At 46.4% G+C, this 19,249-nt stretch overlaps 1 protein-coding gene across 2 annotated transcripts in view; it reads left to right on the forward strand.

The window, feature by feature from the left end:
• XPO4 (exportin 4) overlaps positions 1-19,249 on the forward strand; it is a 170,534-nt gene that overhangs the window by 65,633 nt on the left and 85,652 nt on the right. For both annotated transcript variants that reach the window (XM_040340532.1, XM_040340533.1), the window contains exon 5: positions 7,608-7,724. In XM_040340532.1, the coding sequence (XP_040196466.1) occupies positions 7,608-7,724 (117 nt within the window). The remainder of the gene's footprint in view (positions 1-7,607; positions 7,725-19,249) is intronic.

Raw genomic sequence — 19,249 nt, forward strand, 5'->3', positions numbered from 1 at the left:
ATTTGGTCAATATCAAAAGTTCATCTCAATACTTTGTTATACATCCTTTGTTGGCAATGACAGAGGTCAAACATTTTCTGTAAGTCTTCACAAGGTTGTCACACACTGTTTGCTGGTATGTTGGCACATTCCTCCATGCAGATCTCCTCTAGAGCAGTGATGTTTTGGGGCTGTCGCTGGGCAACAGACTTTGAACTCCCTCCAAAGGTTTTCTATGGGGTTAAGATCTGGAGACTGGCTAGACCACTCCAGGACCTTGAAATGCTTCTTACGAAGCCACTCCTTCGTTGCTCGGGCGGTGTATTTGGGATCATTGTCATTTCTGAAAGACCCAGCTACGTTTCATCTTCAATGCACTTGCTGATGGGAGGAGGTTTGCACTCAAAATCTCACAATACATGGCCCCATTCATTCTTTCACGTACACGGATCAGTTGACCTGTTTCCTTTGCAGAGAAACGGCCCCAAAGCATGATGTTGCCACCCCCATGCTTCACAGTAGGTATGGTGTTCTTTGGTTGCAACTCTGCATTCTCTCTCCTCTAAACACAAGTTGTCTACCAAACTGTTCTACTTTTGTTTCATCTGTCCATATGACGTTCTCCCAATCCTCTTCTGGATCATCCAAATGCTCTCTAGCAAACCTGTACTGGCTTAAGCAGGGGGACACATCTGGCACTGCAGGATCTGAGTCCCTGGCGGCGTTGTGTGTTACTGATGGTAGCCTTTGTTAAGTTGGTCCCAGCTCTCTGCAGGTCATTCACTAGGTGATTCTGAGATTTTTGCTCACCGTTCTTGTGATTATTTCACCCCACCTGGCGAGATCTTGCGTGCAGCCCCAGATCGAGGGAGATTATCAGTGGTCTTGTATGTCTTCCATTTTCTAATTATTGCTCTCACAGTTGATTTCTTCACACCAAGCTGCTTGCCTTTTGCAGATTGTCTTCCCAGCCTGGTGCAGGTCTACAATTTTGTTTCTGGTGTCCTTCGACAGCTCTTTGGTCGTCACCATAGTGGAGTTTGGAGTGTGACTGTTTGAGGTTGTGGACAGGTGTCTTTTATACTGATAACAAGTTCAAACAGATGCTAATAATCAGGTAATGAGTGGAGGACAGAGGAGCCTCTTAAAGAAGATACAGGTTTGTGAGAGCCATAAATTTTGCTTGTTTGTAGGTAACCAAATACTTCTCTTATCGGCCGCGGACAGACACAGCCTCTTTAATCTTGACTTGTGGGTTATGTTCCTGTTCTATAGGAGAGGACTAGACAGACATGTAGTTTTAAAACATGTAACTTAAACAGAGTTGAACAGCCCCGCCCGGGGGGCGGTCCCTCCGGTCATAACCCCTCGCCCAGAAGTCAGCAGCTGTTTTTTTTTCTGCTTAGTGTAGAAGGACCTAGCTTCCTTTTGGGCCTAGGGTCCTGAGAATTTTTTTTACCTTTTTTTTTTTTTTTTTTTTATTTCCTGAGATCTATAAACTGCCGGCTGGGTACTATAGATCCTTTGTAGTCTCCCCAGTCCGGCCTGCGTGCATGAGCAGACCCGTTTGCTCCAGGGGTGGCCGGTGAGCTATATGCTCCAGGGTCCACACATGGCTGGGCTGCCGTTGTCTCAGTCACAGTGGACCATGGCTGACAGCCACTCCGTACTGCTCGGCTGTGGGTCTGTCTGTAACGCACCAGCATGTCCTGGCGTGGACAGGTAAGTAAGTTCCTCCTGTTCTGACAGGATGTAACAGCTGGGCTTTCCTGGGGGGTCGATTTAGGTGGTCTTCAGTCCTCCCCTTTTCTCTCCCTCTGCCCCTTCCCTCCTCCCCTTGCGGGGCCTGCTGCGTCGGCCGGGTATACCTGATGGAGGTCACTGTATACAGTTTGGGGGGCTGTGGGAGTGCCCGATCTCTGTTTATGGGTGTTTTTGTCACTAGGAAGCCCACTTTCGGCCTTCTCGGCCACCTCAGGTGCTTAGGCGCTATTTTTTTGTGCACTGGCGCCATTTTTCTTAGGCCTGTGGTTGGCATTGAAATCTCCATTGGTGGCCATTTTGTCGTAGCCATGCTGTGACACAGGTCTTCATTGTGGGCGGCCATTTTCTTGTAGCCCACTTTCTCCGGTCGTTGGGGGTGTTTTTTCCCACTTGGTTGGGCCTCTAGTGACGGATGGCTTCCTGAATGGCGCGAACAGCACTATTTACCTCACAGAACACCTCAGACACATGTTGTGTGAGGAGGGAGAGCGGACAGCGGCGCTACGCAGTCTCTTGCCTAGGTGGTGAGTTCCCTGGGTAACCCCCTGGTCAGAGCAGCAGGGAGGGTGGGCAATTTCTGTGCTAAATACCTTGACTTGGTCCCTAAAGGCTGTGTGTGGGCATGGAGTCAGAAGCTGGCGCTTCTTCCCCTGACATTCCGGCGGCAGCAGCTGGTGCCCCTGCTGTACCTATGAACACATTGTCAGCAGTCCTGGAGTCATTTGTTGCCAGGCTTTGCTATCGTGGGCTACTTGGACGATCTTCTTCTGAGGTTTGCTTCAAGCTCAGAATTAGAGGAGGATGTGTCTATAGCCAGTCAGACCCTCCGAGTTTGGTTGCTCAACCTCCAGAAGTCGGTGTTAATGCCGTCTCAACGCCTGGGATTAATTCTGGACTCATCGGAGGCGAGAGTTTTTTCCTCCCCTTGGACAAGTTACAGACACTCCAGTCTGCGGTAAAATTTGTTGAAATCCCACAACCGGTCGTCTCTCTCCGTTTCTGCATGCGAGTCCTGGGCCTCATGGTAGCCTCCTTTTTGAGGCAGTACCGTATGCCCAATTCCACACTTGAGCCTTACAGAAAGAGATTATTTCAAAATTTAACAAATCTGTTGTCTCTGGACCATCTGGTTCAAGTCAGTCACCTAGTCAGGGCCTCTCTGGGTTGAAGGCTGAGATACCCGACCCTTCAGTCTAAGAAGTTGTTTCTTCCCTTCCATTGGACCGTGATCATGACGGACACCAGCCTGACCGGTTGGGGGGGGGTGTCTGGGGGGTTGTCGGCCTAGGGCCGCTGGACTTCGGAAGACTCCCAACTACCGCGCAACATCCTGGAACTGCTGCGCGATCAAGTGGTCACAGTGGCTTCAAGGGCATCCTGTCAGGATCCAGTCGGACAATGCCACAGCGGTGGCATATGTCAACCATCAAGGAGGAACAAGAAGCTCGGCTGCGGCGTCGGAGGTCACTCGCATCCTAAGGTGGGCCGAAAAGAGTGTACCGGCTTTATTGACTGTTTACATTCCGGGCGTAGAAAACTGGCAGGCGGACTATCCAAGTCGCCAGATGCTGGACCAAGGGGAATGGTCGCTACACCCGGAGGTGTTGTGACTCATTTACCGGAGATGGGGCCTTCTGCGTGGCCCTGCAAGTGGTGACTTCTGAAAAGACGTAATATTGCCAGTCAAAAGGACGAAAGGCCAACCCGTCAATCTGCTATAGGCCGGACAGTAAGGTGGTGTGGGGGAAAGTCAGGTATGGGAAAGCTCAGGAAAGGAAAATGATCATAATAATGTGCCTAGTTATAAGCTCCTTTCCTGTATTAAAATGTACTCCTAATGCTGCACACAGTGAGCTTTTCACAGTGTGTTTTAGAAGCTGCAGCAGGTTGTTGGAACCCACCTAATTTCTTGGCTACAGGATGTCCAACATCACCTAGCCAAACCTTTTTCAACCAGGGTGTCTTCTGGGTTCTTCGGGGTTTCCCTGGCATATTGCCTGAAACTCACCAAAAATGTTCCTCATGTCTGCTTTGGTGTTGCACAAAGCCACAGGTTTTTACTCTGTGGCATTACAACCAGCCGCCGGTGTCCTACAAAAATGTTATCGGTTGATCAGGAGGAGCACGTCGGGTGCTCCTTGTTTGTCCTGCCACTCTCCGTCAGCACTGCGGTCACGTTGGGTGAGTGAGAGAGAATGAGGGACAAGAAAATCATTGGTATACTAGTCAGTACCAGTGTGCAAAGGTGTATGTGCTTTGGAAGAATAAATCACGTCTGTTGGGTGTCCTATGTGTGGATCTTGCTACATTATGTAAAACTATTGGTTTATTTTTTCCATTTTAGAATGGGATACCTTGAGATTGTGCATCATTTTAAAGGGTGCCCTTGACTGAAAAAAGGTTGAAAAACACTGATCTATTAAACTATGCAGTGGATTAGGCATACCTAACTTCTGTTCATACTATTATGCGGCACAAATTGCACAACTGCCGCAATTAGGAAACGGTAGAAACGCCCCTGTGGGTTGCTGTCGAAATCAATCGACAGCGACCCCATTTCAGTGGCCAACATGCTGTGGCTCCAACCCAAGGAAAGGGCCCACCTCTCCAACCCCATCACTAAACTCTCCCTGGATATCTGGGACAAATTTATGGACTCCCACAATCTTCAATCCCCACGCCTCTTTTTTGCTCTTTTTCGCTTAACACTTTTGGACTGCTTGTGTATATCTCATGGTTTGGTTTCCACATTGTACCCATTTGGAAGCTTTGGATCCTGCACCACAAATAATTTGACACATGCTTTACCTTGTTGGTGATTTTATATTTCTGTTCATTATTTGTACCCCTGTGTAGGTTTAATGTCTATTTACCAAACAATAAAAAATAATTCCGTTAAAATGCAGCCTGCGTAGAAATGCCCACTCCTAAGTCCAGATTGTCTTGTAAAAGCACATTCGTAACAAACATAGCGAAAAATGACTACAGATCCCTTAACATTAATGTCACAATCAGGGTTTTAAGCTCGGAGGCCCGTGGCTGTAACAGTAGAAAGGCTCATACAGAAACCAGCAGGACAAATACATTAGTAGAATACCCCTGGCAGGTGAGCAAAGCGAGGTTAGTTTGCAGATCAAGCAGAATGCATCAAGTGAAAGCATAGGCGAGGAACAATCCAATGATTATTAACAAATGGTAGATATGGACGGCAGTAGGAGCAAGCTATTGGCTGGCGAAGAGCACAATAATCTGGAGAACAGGAAGTGCAAAGGCATAGCCTAAATTAGAAGTTCATGGTAGGAGCAAGGAGTTCACGGTTGACCAGAAACAAGATGTACAGTAAGGTTGTCCAAGGTATCGGGCAGGGAGCTGCCCAGCTTCTCATGTGGCTCAGCAAGAATAGCTTCTGCCAGACAATGCAGAGGTCATGGGTTCAGATCCGGGTCCTGACAGTAAGTTTTTGATATCCAGACTGTCACTCACATGAAGGGTAGGAAGTAAGCTTCGACATCTGTCAGAAGTCTCTTTGTAACATTCTTGAGCAACTTTCAAAGTCTTGATCAGTTTCTCCTGTATCTCCTGTAGTTAATCTGCTGGTAACAGCAGGCATTGGAGTTGATATAGGGAGATGCGGAACAAAAACGGGATGATACCCAGTGTTTTAAGAAGGGGAAAAAAAAAGACTTTGATAAGTGGAGTTGTGTTTAGAATTGGTATAAGCAAATTCTGCCATTGGAAGATGATCCACCTAGTTATCTCGAAGATGACGGACAATACATTGAAGGTATTGCTCCAGAGTTTGTTTGGTCTGACCCTTAGCTTGTGAATGAAAAGCGGAGGTTACATTAATTGTTACACCTGGAAGGCTTTTCCAAAACTTTTGAAGTAAATAGCAGTCCTCTGTCTTACAGAGATTCCACAGGGTGAGGTGGGCTCAATAGAAGCATGGGGTCTTCACCGGTACTCCTGCTGGTGGAGATGGGTTTTACTGCATGCTAGTGCCAGGTCACTGTCCTCAGAATCTCCCCACCAGGAGGTGAGCAAGCCAGGGTGAGAAAGCAGATGTAGCGGGTAGGAATCAAGCAATAATATAGTCAGTTAGCTGGCCAAAGGCCATTAACAAATGGTTGCAGGTTGGAATCAAGCAAAAGCATAGTGAAGAAACAAGCCAAATGTCAGTAATAATTGGATAGAACGGCAGCAGCAGGAGCATAAGGAGCAAGGTGTTGGCTGGAGAAGAGCACAATAATCTAGCAAACAGGAAGTGCAAAGGCATGGCATAAATAGGAAGTTTACAGAGGAGCGACGAGTTTAAAGTTCACTAGAAACAAGAAAGTAAGGTTGTCCAAAGGGATTAGACGGCAAGCTGTCCGTCTCAGGTGGCTCAGCAAGAACAGCTGCTGCCACACACAGCAGAGGTCCTGATATAGTATTTTGTTCTGGTGGATAGTTTTCCGTATACTAGTATTTATTTTAGTATTCTTTGACTTGCAACATTAGGTGTTAAAGTGGTTCTAAATGCATTATCTGCATTAAGGTGAGAAACCTTCTGTGTCTAGGATCCCCCCGCCCCCTTATACTTACCTGAGCCTGATCTCAATTCACCTTGGTGCCCGAGAGCATCTGCACCCCAGTAGGGTTGGCTGGGAGGGACAAGAAGTGTTGTCCAAAATTGAAAGAAACCGTTTTACTCGAAATTCAACTTGAACAACACTGCAACCATTGAACCGAGCTTTAATCAGTATTTAGAGAGCAACAGTAGATCTCTGGGTACAGTAGTAGCAGCAGTCATGCATACATGTAATTTAAGTGTTTTATATTGCACCATTAATGTACTTCTTTTGTCTATCTGATAATGTGTGGTGTAATGGTAATAATAATGGAAGTCAGACTGGTGGATTCTGCGTCATGAACAGATGGCTGTGGTAGGAACCCCCTTGACCACCATTGAATTGTGCATTGCTAGGGCTACCACAAGCTACTTGCACTGCAAAGAGCTCAATCCTCTTCTGTGGTGATAATGGAATGATTTGTGATTAGATACAGTGATTTTTCTCAGTGTTCATTGGGTTTTTGGGGACACAGTAGACCACTGAGCATATATCCAGTGGTCCCCTGTGTCCCCCAATTACCTGCTGGAGAACATAATTTTAGGGCAAGTGCAAACAATTTTTTTTTATTCATGTTCTTTGTAGAATGCAGAAGACCTCCCTATGCCCATATACCTTTGTCTCCAATTATTTACTGAAAAACAAGGATTTTACAGGGAGTCCAAAAATCTATTTTTCCCAGTATGTTTGAAAGTCCTGGGGGGGGGAGATCTTCATTACTAAAACTGGAGCACACCGAATCTGGTACAGCTTTGCATAGCAACAAATCGGCTTCTAACTTTAGCCTATTCAAGTAAGCTTTGACAATAAAACGTAGAAGCCGATTGGTTAAATCCCCTCTCATTGTGTAATGAGACTATGCTTAATTCCTACATTGTCTGATTGTCGCATCCCTTGCATTTCAGGCTGTGTAAGCAACTAGGGCAATATGGTGCCTGCAAGCACAATTTCAGAAAAAAAGTACAATGCATAATGGGCTAATTTGCATAATGTTGAGTTTTTCTTCTGTCACAGTATAATCATCCCCTGGCATCTATAGTTGGAAAGCATGAATCTGTCCTTCATGCATATTAAAAGTGCTTGTGAGAACATAGTTTAAAATATGATCTCTCCTAATTAATGGGCTGAGTTAAGTTTTGCATCCAAACTAAACAGCTGTTCCTCTGTATTGGTAGTTATACTAAATGGAAACATAATAATACAATACTACTTTACAGCGTATTATATGCTTTGTCTTTTATATTCTCTCCACAGCAAACCTTGGCTTGTTCCATATTAACGGCACTACTTATAGAGTTTTCAAGTTCCAGTAAAACCAGTAATATTGGCCTCAGTATGGAATTTCATGGGAACTGCAAAAGAATATTCCAGGTGAGGATTTTCCATAGTTTGGGGGTATAAATGTAATACGAAGGTTTTGCAAAGTGGAACATCCACATATATAATGGCATATGATTTTTTTGGGGAAAACCAGACACGGTTATATATGAAATGAATTTACATATGAAAGTAGTGAAGCTGCACACTTGACAAATTCTGTCAGCAGTTGCAGAGACATTCTAGCCATGTCTTCCAATTGACGCATTTCTCTCGCCATGCTTAATCCATTCAGGGGAGTGGGCACTGTGCAGGTGGTTTTGTGAGTACCCATCAGCAAAGGAGCAATCGAGGCATAGCGGCTAAGGAAAAGGTAGTTGAACCGAGATGTGGTCACTGCCTAACATCCCAGGCTATTTTCTGTTGCCTGCTGTGGTATCCAGGATTGGAACTGTCTCCCCCCCATCAGGCAGTGATGGAAACGTAGAGTGACAGCAGAAATAAGACCAAGTTGTCCAAGTCTTTTGTCTGAGTATAGAGCCGTGTTTGTCCCATGCATATTTGAATCTCTTTCAAGCATTAACTATTCTTCCAGTAAAATAATACTTTCTAAGATTAGTTTTGAGCTTACCTCCTACTACCGTAGTTTTAGGTCATGTCCCCGTGTTCTTGGCTTTATATTTAAACTACTGCCCTCCTGAATCTTATTCACCCCCTTGATGTGTTCAAAGGTTTCAATCTAGGGCTGCAACCAACAATTATTTTCATAATCGATTAGTTGGCTGATTGTTTCGAATAATCAATTAATCGGTTCATAACCTTAAAAAAAAAAAAAAGTATGGGGTATAATTTAGTTAATATGTAAAGCTTAAATAAAAGGCAATTTATTCTTAAATATCTTTATACAGTGGTAAATATAAATAACCAACTATATGGTTAGGGAGCAAAATCTCTAATCCACTCTGAGAATACCAGACATTAGAGATATACTGTATATACTATTAGAGGGTGAATCTGGTAAATATCATCAGACTAAGATCACATTTTTTTTATTAAAAGAAAAGTTAGACTGTTTTGCAAATTTTCAAACAACTGTGATATATTATATACTGGCCATACAACAATGTCTTCCTTCAAAAAAATATAATTTTAAGAACGTTTGTTTGATTTTATAATTGTTAGTGGGATCAAATCGAAGTTCTTTTTCAACCACAGTGACTGGAAAATTTAGAAATGGAAAACTTCTTGGTGAAAGGAATTTTCAGACAGTATGTGGTTTTCGTTCAGAAATTGCATTAATTTTAAAACTTAATGTTAAAAGCAAGTTAAAATTTCAAAGAACATTCTTTCATTCAGCAAATGTACAAAGATTTTTCATATTAATATAATATTAACAGTAGCTGTTTTCTCTTTTTGTACTATAAAGGGCTAATTTGAGTTTTTTAACCCCATTATGTTACTGGCCGATTAATCGATTATGAATTTATTCGATTAGTTGATGATTAATCGATTAGTTGCTTCGGCCCTAATTCAATCATGTCTCCCCTTTCCCTTCTTTTCTCCAGACTGTACATATTTAATTCCTAAAGTCTCTCCTGATTTATCCCTCAGACCTTTTACTATTTTTATTTTTTTTGCCTGTCTCTGGATTGTTCCATCTTATCAATATACAGTGCCTTGCGAAAGTATTCGGCCCCCTTGAACTTTGCGACCTTTTACCACATTTCAGGCTTCAAACATAAAGATATAAAACTGTAATTTTTTTTTGTTTCCAATATTTTTTATTGAGTTTTCAAAGAGAAAAAAAAATTCAGGGAGAGGGGTATACAAAGATAATTAGGAGTGGGGGGGGGAAGGTATGCACCCACAGTCCACATCTGGGGGGCTATTAATCCAATACAGATTATTGCATGTTCACACATAACAGTTACACATCTAGTATCTAGTATCCATAAGCGTTCCCCCCAGAACCATCGCTTAACAGGGACAATCATCAACTTAGCCCGGGATCACCCAGTTGTGGCGCTATCCAGGCCCAAAGGGCCAACATACCCCAGCCCACTACCTCTGAATTGGTAACATATCAATAGTAGAGCAGAGAGGAAGGAAGAAGAGGAGGAAAAAGGATAGAAGAGGAGAAAGGAAAGAGGAGCGAGAGAAAGAAAAAAAAAAGGGAGGGATGGCGCATCCCCATCCACCAGCATTGAGTTGGGTCAGTGTACATTTGTGAGGTAAGTGATCCAGGGATCCCACACCTTATCGAAAACCTTGACTTTGTCGTTCAGAATGGCTGACAACCTCTCGTTCACCATAATCCATGACAACTTAAACTTCAAGAGGCAAAAAGGGACAGTGGGGGATCTCCATGACTTGGCGATGGAAATTCTAGCTGCCACAAAAATAAAAGCTATCAGTTTTCTCAAGTACTTTGACGTACCCTCCACCGGGCGTCCCAGCAGTGCATGCAGAGGCGACTTAACGAGGTTCACCTGGGTTATAGAATAGATAAAGTTGTAGGTGCGTATCCAGAATCGTCTCACCTTTTGACACATCCACCAAGTGTGGTACATGGAGCCGTCCTCATTGCACCCTCTAAAGCACCGCGGAGACGCCCCTGGGACAAAGGTGGCTATTCGCGCAGGGACCATGTACCACCGTAACAACACTTTGTAATTGGCCTCAATTAGAGAGGTGTTAATATAGGATCTAGACGCCCCCTGTACCAGCTTGCTCCATTCCGCCATTTCAAGCGCCGTGCCAAGATCCTGTTCCCACTTTTGCATATAAACCAACTTTTGGGTATTAGAGGACAACAAGTTGTAGATTATTGATATGTGACCGGAGTGTTTGTCAAAGGTTCTACAAAGGTGTTCCATAGCCGTTGATGTGGAGAGGTCCGAAGTGCGGTTCAAAGTCCCCAAAAAGTGAGCAATCTGAGCGTATCGAAAGTATTCAGCTTTTGGAAGATCATACCTCTCCTGTAGAACCGATTTTGACAAAGCCCCCTTGTGGTCGCATAGATCCGCTATCCTCAGTAGACCCTTATTGATCCACCAATTAAAGTCCTGGGGCCGGAGACCCGGGGTGAACACGGGGTTGTGGAATAGTGATGCCATCGGGGTGTGTGGCGATTTAAATCGATATGTTTTTGCTAGGCGATCCCAGAGGCTCAGGGAGAATGACAGAGACGGACACATCACAGACGGCCTATCTCGTCCCCTCAGCCACATCAGGTGGCTGATCTCTCTGTCTGGAATCAGGGAAGACTCCAATCCCATCCAAAGCGGTTTGGATCGACCCGTGTGAAAACGGATCAGCTGAGCCAACTGAGCTGAGTGGTAATACTTAAGGAGGTCCGGCATACCTAATCCTCCTCCCGATTTGGGTGTATATAATGTTTTCCTGTTCACCCTAGGCCTCTTATGGTCCCATATGTAATCGAGTAGTTTGGCCTGAAACTTCCTGAGATCCGCACTCACAATAGCTAATGGGAGAGTTCTGAATAGGTACAACACTTTAGGCAATATGATCATCTTGACCGAATACAGCCTACCGAACCATGACGGGGGTTTAGTTGACCACCTCTGAAGGTCCTCTAACAACTTGTGGAACAGGGGGGGATAGTTCTTCCTATATAGTGTAGTAAGAGTAGGTGTTAAATAAATACCCAGGTAAGGGAGGGCTTCCTCATGCCATCTAAAAGTATACTGGCCTTGCAAGGCTCGGACTGTGTGGGGCCTCAGGGAGACGCCGAGAGCTTGGGATTTGGAATGATTTACCCGCAAACCCGTAAACGTCGCAAAATGGCCCAGTACCCCCTTCAGGATTGGCAAGGAGGTAATCGGAGAGGAGAGGAGCATCAGTATGTCGTCCGCGAACAGCGCACATTTATGCTCCCGTCCCCCACAACAGACCCCCAATATGTCCGGATGTGCTCTAATCTTGGTTGCCAAGGGCTCCAATGCCAAGATAAACAACACTGGGGACCTCTATGTATAGGGATGTCTTGAGACTTATAGCCCTTGACCACTAAGTTGGCAATGGGAGCGTTGTATATAGTTCTAAGTGTCGTCAGAAAATGTAACCCAAACCCATATTTCTCTAAAATAAAAAAAAGGTAATCCCAGGATAGTGAGTCGAACGCCTTCTGCAGATCTAGCCCTAGTAGTAAAGCTCCTCTCTGTCCTCCCCCATCCCAGCCCGAGTTTAGCGCCGATATAATGTCTGATTCTTCTAGTCTGGTCTGGGGCCTGTCTATGGGGTACAAATCCCACTTGGTCAGGGTGTATGTATCGTGCTAAGAATGAATTCACTCGGGTTGTCAATATTTTCGTCAGGAGCTTGAGGTCGACATTGATCAGCGAGATCGGGCGGTAGTTTGAGCAATCGCTATGGTCCTTGTTGGGCTTAGGGATGACATGTATAAACGCCCTATTCTCATGTGGCGCGAGGGGGGAGCCTCCGCGTAAACCATTAAAGAGGGCACATAAATGCGGAGCTAGGATTTCTGCAAATTTACGGTAGTAGTGGCCCGTGAACCCGTCCGGGCCCGGTGATTTAGAAGGGTTCAGAGATTTAATGGCCGCCACAATTTCCTCAGTTGTGAATTCTGCCTCCATCAATTCCACGTGGTCGCTAGATAACTTGGGGATAGAAAGATTACCCAAAAAAGCCTCTGCCTGAGTCCTGCTAAAGTCCCCCGGGGATTCGTACAGTTTAGAGTAGAAATCGGCAAACTCTTGGAGGATCTTGTGGGGATTCTGGGTAACCTGGCCATTCTTCAGTCTCAGTTTGGGAAGAGCGGGGTTAAATGGCCTAGGGGTCAACTGTCTCGCCAGTAGTTTATTCGGCTTATCGCCCAAAGAATAAAATCTATGGTGTGACCACCTAAGATATTTCTCCGCCTTTGTAGTAAGGCTCAGATTCAGAGCCGTACGCGCCTCGTCTATTTGGGTTCTAAAATCGAGATGTGGGTTAGACTTCTGTTCACGCATTACCCGACGCAATTCATCTTCCTGCTGCCGAATCGTGTGTTCACGCTCCCTCTTAACCTTAGAGGAAAGCTGTATAAGCGTACCCCGCACGGTAGCCTTATGGGCCGCCCACAGCGTCACCGGAGAGGAGACCGAGGAGGAGTTTTCCCCAAAAAACTGTTTTATGGCGCACTCGATTTCTTTTTCGAAGGCAGGGTCATTCAGTAAAGACTCATTCAAACGCCATGATGGTGGGCCTGACTTTGCCCAGAGGTCAGTCAACACAATTTGTACCGAGGAGTGATCCGACCAAGACATGGGGATTATCGTAGCAGACGAAACAAATGAAAGCAGGGGAGAGAACGTGAACGCATGATCTATGCGTGAATATGTCTTATGCACATGGGAATAGATCGTGAAATCCCTATCAGTAGAGTGAGCGTCTCTCCACACGTCTACCAGGTCATAGCTATGTAGAAGACGCGCCATTGCTCCGCTTCGTCTAGTAGCATGTTTCAGTATTGCTTTCCCGGGATTAGATCTATCTAGAACCCGATCAAGGCAAGTATTACTATCCCCGCCGAGGATCACATGGCCCGCCACATGGGGCATTATGACCTCCAGCATAGAGCGAAAGAAAGCCAATTGACCCACATTAGGGGCATAATACGATAGGAAAGTGACCTCGCTCTCGTTGATTTTCCCCACTACCATGATGTATCTACCCTCCTTATCTCTAATGACGGTGGCGGGCGTGAATGGGACCTTTTTGGCGAAACATATCGCTACTCCTCTCTTTTTATCAGGCCCATTAGACAAAAAGACCGTTGTGTATCTAGCGTATAAATACCTGGGGGCCGAGGTCTTTGAGAAATGCGTTTCCTGTAGGAGCAGAACATCAACCCCCATTTTGTGGTACTGTTGGAAGGCCTTCGCTCGTTTTGTAGGGGAATTAATACCCTGCACGTTGTGTGTTAGGATAGTGTATTTAGTGAGGGACCTATTCGCCATGTCGGTTCGGTAGTCTGTACTCACGGTTCTGGAGAAACTGGGGTTCAGTCCCCGAGGGTCTCGGGTCTCGTAGTGGAATCTGATCTCGGGATGGGGATGCACCAAAAGGAAGACAAGTCCGGGAGAGAGAAAAGAAAGTCTGGTTAAAGAAGAAAAGGCATGGAAGAAGTAAATCTGAGTTCAGTACATTACAGCTCAACAAAGACCGCCCAAAAGACGATCGTTGCCAAAACAAAAATGAGGAAAAATTTACAATAAACCAAAACGCAAAAAATAACGAAAGAGAAAGAAGGGGAAGGAAGAGGGGAGAGCGAGAAATAAACGCTCCCCCCTCCCCGGGTCCGCCGAAAAACGGCGCGTAGTCATGGGCATAAAGAGAACAAAAAATGCCCGTTAACCTGCGCGAAGTTGCCCTCACCCAACCAGGAGAGGCAAGTTCGCTATTTGTGGCATGCGTTACCACCCCGGCCCTTCACCCTCGCAACCCGATACAAGCAGGCGGAGCCACCCCCGTCGACCGCACACCCGTAGTGTATAAAGCAATTTCTAATTTCCAGTCCGGACCGGACCAACTCAGCACATAAGCTGATTACATGGTCTTATTGCGAAGCAGCGGAAGAAATTTAAAACGCAAAACAAAAGTGACCATGAGGGTAAAAAACGAACGCGGAAAAAAAAACAAATAAAAAAGAAATTTAGAATAAGGCCCTTCTCGTGGCAACTTGTATGCGGAACACATAACGAAATGAGCATAACAAAAACAGACACGTCAGAACTATTCGTCCCCGTTATTGCAACCCCCACTTCTGGAGGGGTCAGCCCCGGAAATCTGTGAGGGGGCACAGCAGGGGAATAGTTTGGTAAAGAGGTAGGCACGGACTATGTCCAATCATCAAGTATTCGGAGGGGGCCTTCTGGCCCTGGAGCGGCCCTGTTGGGACCATAGGGGGGACACAGGCCTGTCTCCACCCCCCGGGGTACTGGTGGGAGCCCGGGGATCCATAGTGATCAGTCCCAATTCCTGGAGTAACGCTTCTCCCGATTGAAACGAATTGAAAGAGTAGGATCTGCCTTTATATGAGAACGAGAGTCTGAATGGAAAAGACCAGCGATACTTGATATGACGATTAATAAGGTGATTCAAGAGGGGTTTAAGCGCTCTTCTCTTCTGGATCGTGGATTGCGAGATGTCCGCAAAAATTTGGACCGGGTGATCCATAACAGTTATGTTACCCAGCTGTCTGGCCTCCAGCATCACTTTCTCCTTAATCCTGTAGTAGTGTGGCTTGACTATAACATCCCGTGGCAGGCCGTTAAAGCGCGATGCACTCTGTCGAGTTCTAGCTGGTGGGGAGAAACGTCCGGGATTAATTGTGTCATCAAGGCATGGACTGTCTCCTCCAGGTTCAGGACCGTTTCTGGGAGGCCCCTCACCCGGAAATTGTACCTACGAGATCTATTCTCCAAATCTTCAATCTTTGCGTTAGCGTCATCCAATTGGTCCTGTAAGGACATGATCATTTTGGAATTTTGATTAACGCGTCTAACCGTGCCGTCCATTTTGGTTTCAATGCTGTCCAGCCGTGCTCCAATATTTTGGAAATCAGTCTTCATTCCAGAAGTAATCATTGTACATGCTTTTGTCAGTTCTTGTTGTAGAAGGGCTGAGAATCTGGCCAGAAGCACGGTGTCTCCAGAATATGAGGAAGCAGGGGCAGGGGCATGGGCAGGGGACATCAGGAGCTGAATGTGATCTCAGCTAATTCAGCCATCTGTCTGTCTGTGGATGAGGCTGGGGATGTGGTAAACAGCAGTGGTGCTCCATCAGGGGAACCAGGTAAGGTGGAATGGTGAGGCCCTAGGCCCAGGTCAGAGCATGGGGAGGGGGTCTCAGCTTGTGACTGTAAAGAGAAGGGGTCTCTATGTACTTCAGCCTGGATGGACATTATATTGCCTGGGCCATGAGTGTCAGTCTCTGAGTCTAGGCCTCCGCCTGTCAGCGCTACCTTGCCACCCAGCGCCATCACACTTAGGGGGGCCTGATGCAAGGGAGAGCCATCCCCTCCAGCTGTATGGCTAGGCTGCATCTGTCCCCAGGGCGATTGTGCCCTTATCTGTAGAGTGTCCCGCTCTGCGTCTCCCCCTCACCTCCTCCGCTCGATCCTCCGGCCTGTCCCGGGAGCCGCCACGTGTAGTGTCTCCCCTGCCCGGCGCCATCTTAGGCTGGGGAGATTGTTGCTGGGCCTGAGAGCGCGTCTTGCGGGAATGCTGTGAGGGTCGGCGCTGATTAAATTTGTTACCGGCGGTCCTCCGCTGCATGGTCCGGGTCCCAGTAGTGGGGTGTGCTGGCCAGGGTCCGATCCGCCTGCTCAGGTGCTAATTATAGCTAAAAGGGCCGCGGCTGTGCGGAGCTCGATCAGCTCATGACCGTCCTCGGCGCCGCGCGCATGCGCACTTCCTGTAATTTTTTTTTGAAGAATCAACATCAAGTGGGACACAATCATGAAGTGGAACGAAATTTATTGGATATTTCAAACTTTTTTAACAAATAAAACTGAAAAATTGGGCGTGCAAAATTATTCAGCCCCCTTTGAAAGTGGAGTTCCGGCCACAATTTCACTTTTTAAATATAAATACCCCTGTAATACACAAGCTTAATGTATTCTAGTAAAGTTAGTCTGTAAACTAAGGTCCATTTTGTTAGGTTGTTACAGCATTTAGATACTTTATAAAATAGAAATTGACTGGGGCCATCTTAAGTGTGGGCATCATGAAGCCAGACTGTATGACTTCCTGGATTTCAGCCTTGCAGATCTCGCACATGCTCAGTGCTGCACAAGCAGTGTAATAGGGTTCAGATCAGGTTTCAATAGCAACGGGAGTGTCAGAGGAAGTTGCCGCCCCTTATCTATGCAAACCTCTTTTCTCCTTCCAGGAACCAGTAAATATACTAAATAATTTGTTCCTGTGCAGATATATCTACATAACAAGATTATATATATATATATATATATATATATATATATATATATATATATATATATATATATATATATATATAAATGTGTGTATACATATACTAGACATGTGCACTGTCAATAAATTCATTTTGTTTAGTTCCGTTTCGCATTAGCTGTTATTTCGTATTTTGTGCCCGAAACTCAATTCGGACTCTTACGAAATACGAATTTTCGTTAGATTCGTTCACTTTTCATAACAATTACCAACATTCGTTATGATGAATTAAAAAATCTGGACGCTTAAAGAGGTCGAATAGTATCTGCTGTGCTCATTATGAGGGGTTCCCACCATCCCTGTGCTGTGCTGACTTCCTGGGGCTGTAGGGATGGTGGAAACCCCTCATAATGAGCACAGCAGGGGTACAGCCACAGGAAGTCAGCACAGCACAGGGATGGTGGGAACCCCTCATAATAAGCACAGCAGAGGTACAGCCACAGGAAGTCAGCACAGCATAGGGATGGTGGGAACCCCTCATAATGAGCACAGCACAGGGATGGTGGGAACCCCTCATAATGAGCACAGCATAAGTACAAACCCAGGAAGTCAGCACAGGGATGGTGGGAACCCCTCAAGGGTTCCCACCATTCCTGTTCTGTGCTGAATTCCTGGGTTTGTACTTCTGCTGTGCTCATTATGAGGAATTCCCACCATCCCTGTGCTGTGCTGACTTCCTCCTTCCCCCCCAGCACAGCCCACCGCCACCATAACATCGCGCACCGCATCAGCCCCAGCCCACCACATTGGCCCCAGCCCACCGCATCGGCCCCCGCAAACCGCAACTGCCCTGGCACGGCACACCGGATCGGCCCCCGGCACGGCACACCGCATCGGCCCCCGGCACGGCACACCGCATCGGCCCCCGGCACGGCACACCACATCGGCCCCGGCCCATCGCATTGAATGGCAGGTGGTACTGGTTGGCACTGGCAGATGGCTGCACTGGCAGATGACGGGCACTGTGGCTGCGTTTGACGGGCACAGCAAAGCAGCATTTGGCACAGTGGCTGCATTTGATGGCACAGTGGCTGCATGTGACATTCACCGCAGATGTGTTTGATGCCACAGTGGCTGCATGTGACAGGCACAGTGGATGCAGAACAATTTGTAATAGGACTTGCTATAGCACGGAGCCCGCCCCCCACGTCATGCTCCGCTCTATCTCTGCCCGCCCCCTCGAGCTCCATAGATAGAATGCACACATTCAAGGTGTGCTAGTGGGGTGGGCGGGGCTGTGAAGACGTTTACCATCACTCCACCTCCGCCCACCCTCCCGGAGGCGGAGAGATGGTAAACGTCTTCACGACCCCGCCCACCCCACTAGCACACCTTGAATGTGTGCATTCTATCTATGGAGCTCGAGGGGGCGGGCAGAGGCGGAGATAGAGCGGAGCATGACGTGGGGGGCGTCGTCATGAGATGTTTTTCGGCGATACTTCAGCCCAGCCTCCTGGGATTGATGACAAACATCTCCCAGGAGGCATAGCAGCGCTGGATGACGCGGCGAGGCTGCTGCGGGGGAAATATACTCTCAATAGCACAGTGAGTTTTTAAAATACAAATAAAATACATGCCAAATATATGTAAGGGAGCTGTAGTGAAGTGAATGAGCTAATGTTGAAAAACATTGTGGAGCGCCGCTTTAAGTTAATACTTTTGTAGCGCCACCTTTTGCTGCGATTACAGCTATAAGGCGCTTGGGGTATGTCTCTATCAGTTTTGCACATCGAGAGACTGAAATTTTTGCCCATTTCTCCTTGCAAAACCGCTCAAGCTCAGTGAGGTTGGATGGAGAGCGTTTGTGAACAGCAGTTTTCAGTTCTTTCCACAGATTATCGATTGGATTCAGGTCTGGACTTTGACTTGGCCATTCTAACACCTGGATATGTTTATTTGTGAACCATTCCATTGTAGATTTTGCTTTATGTTTTGGATCATTGTCTTGTTGGAAGACAAATCTCCGTCCCAGTCTCAGGTCTTTTGCAGACTCCATCAGGTTTTCTTCCAGAATGGTCCTGTATTTGGCTCCATCCATCTTCCCATCAATTTTAACCATCTTTCCTGTCCCTGCTAAAGAAAAGCAGGCCCAAACCATGATGCTGCCACCACCATGTTTGACAGTGGGGATGGTGTGTTCAGGGTGATGAGCTGTGTTGCTTTTACGCCAAACATAACGTTTTGCATTGTTGCCAAAAAGTTAGATTTTTGGTTTCATCTGACCACAGCACCTTCTTCCACATGTTTGGTGTGTCTCACAGGTGGCTTGTGGCAAACTTTAAACGCCAATTTTTATGGATATCTTTAAGAAATGGATTTCTTCTTGCCACTCTTCCATAAAGGCCAGATTTGTGCAGTATACGACTGATTGTTGTCCTATGGACAGAGTCTCCTACCTCAGCTGTAGATCTCTGCAGTTCATCCAGAGTGATCATGGGCCTCTTGGCTGCATCTCTGATCAGTCTTCTCCTTGTATGAGCTGAATGTTTAGAGGGATGGCCAGGTCTTCGTTGCAGTGGTCTGATACTCCCATTTCAATATTATCGCTTGCACAGTGCTCCTTGGGATGTTTAAAGCTTG

The sequence above is a fragment of the Rana temporaria genome, chromosome 2, assembly GCF_905171775.1.
Source record: "Rana temporaria chromosome 2, aRanTem1.1, whole genome shotgun sequence".
Taxonomy (NCBI): domain Eukaryota; kingdom Metazoa; phylum Chordata; class Amphibia; order Anura; family Ranidae; genus Rana; species Rana temporaria.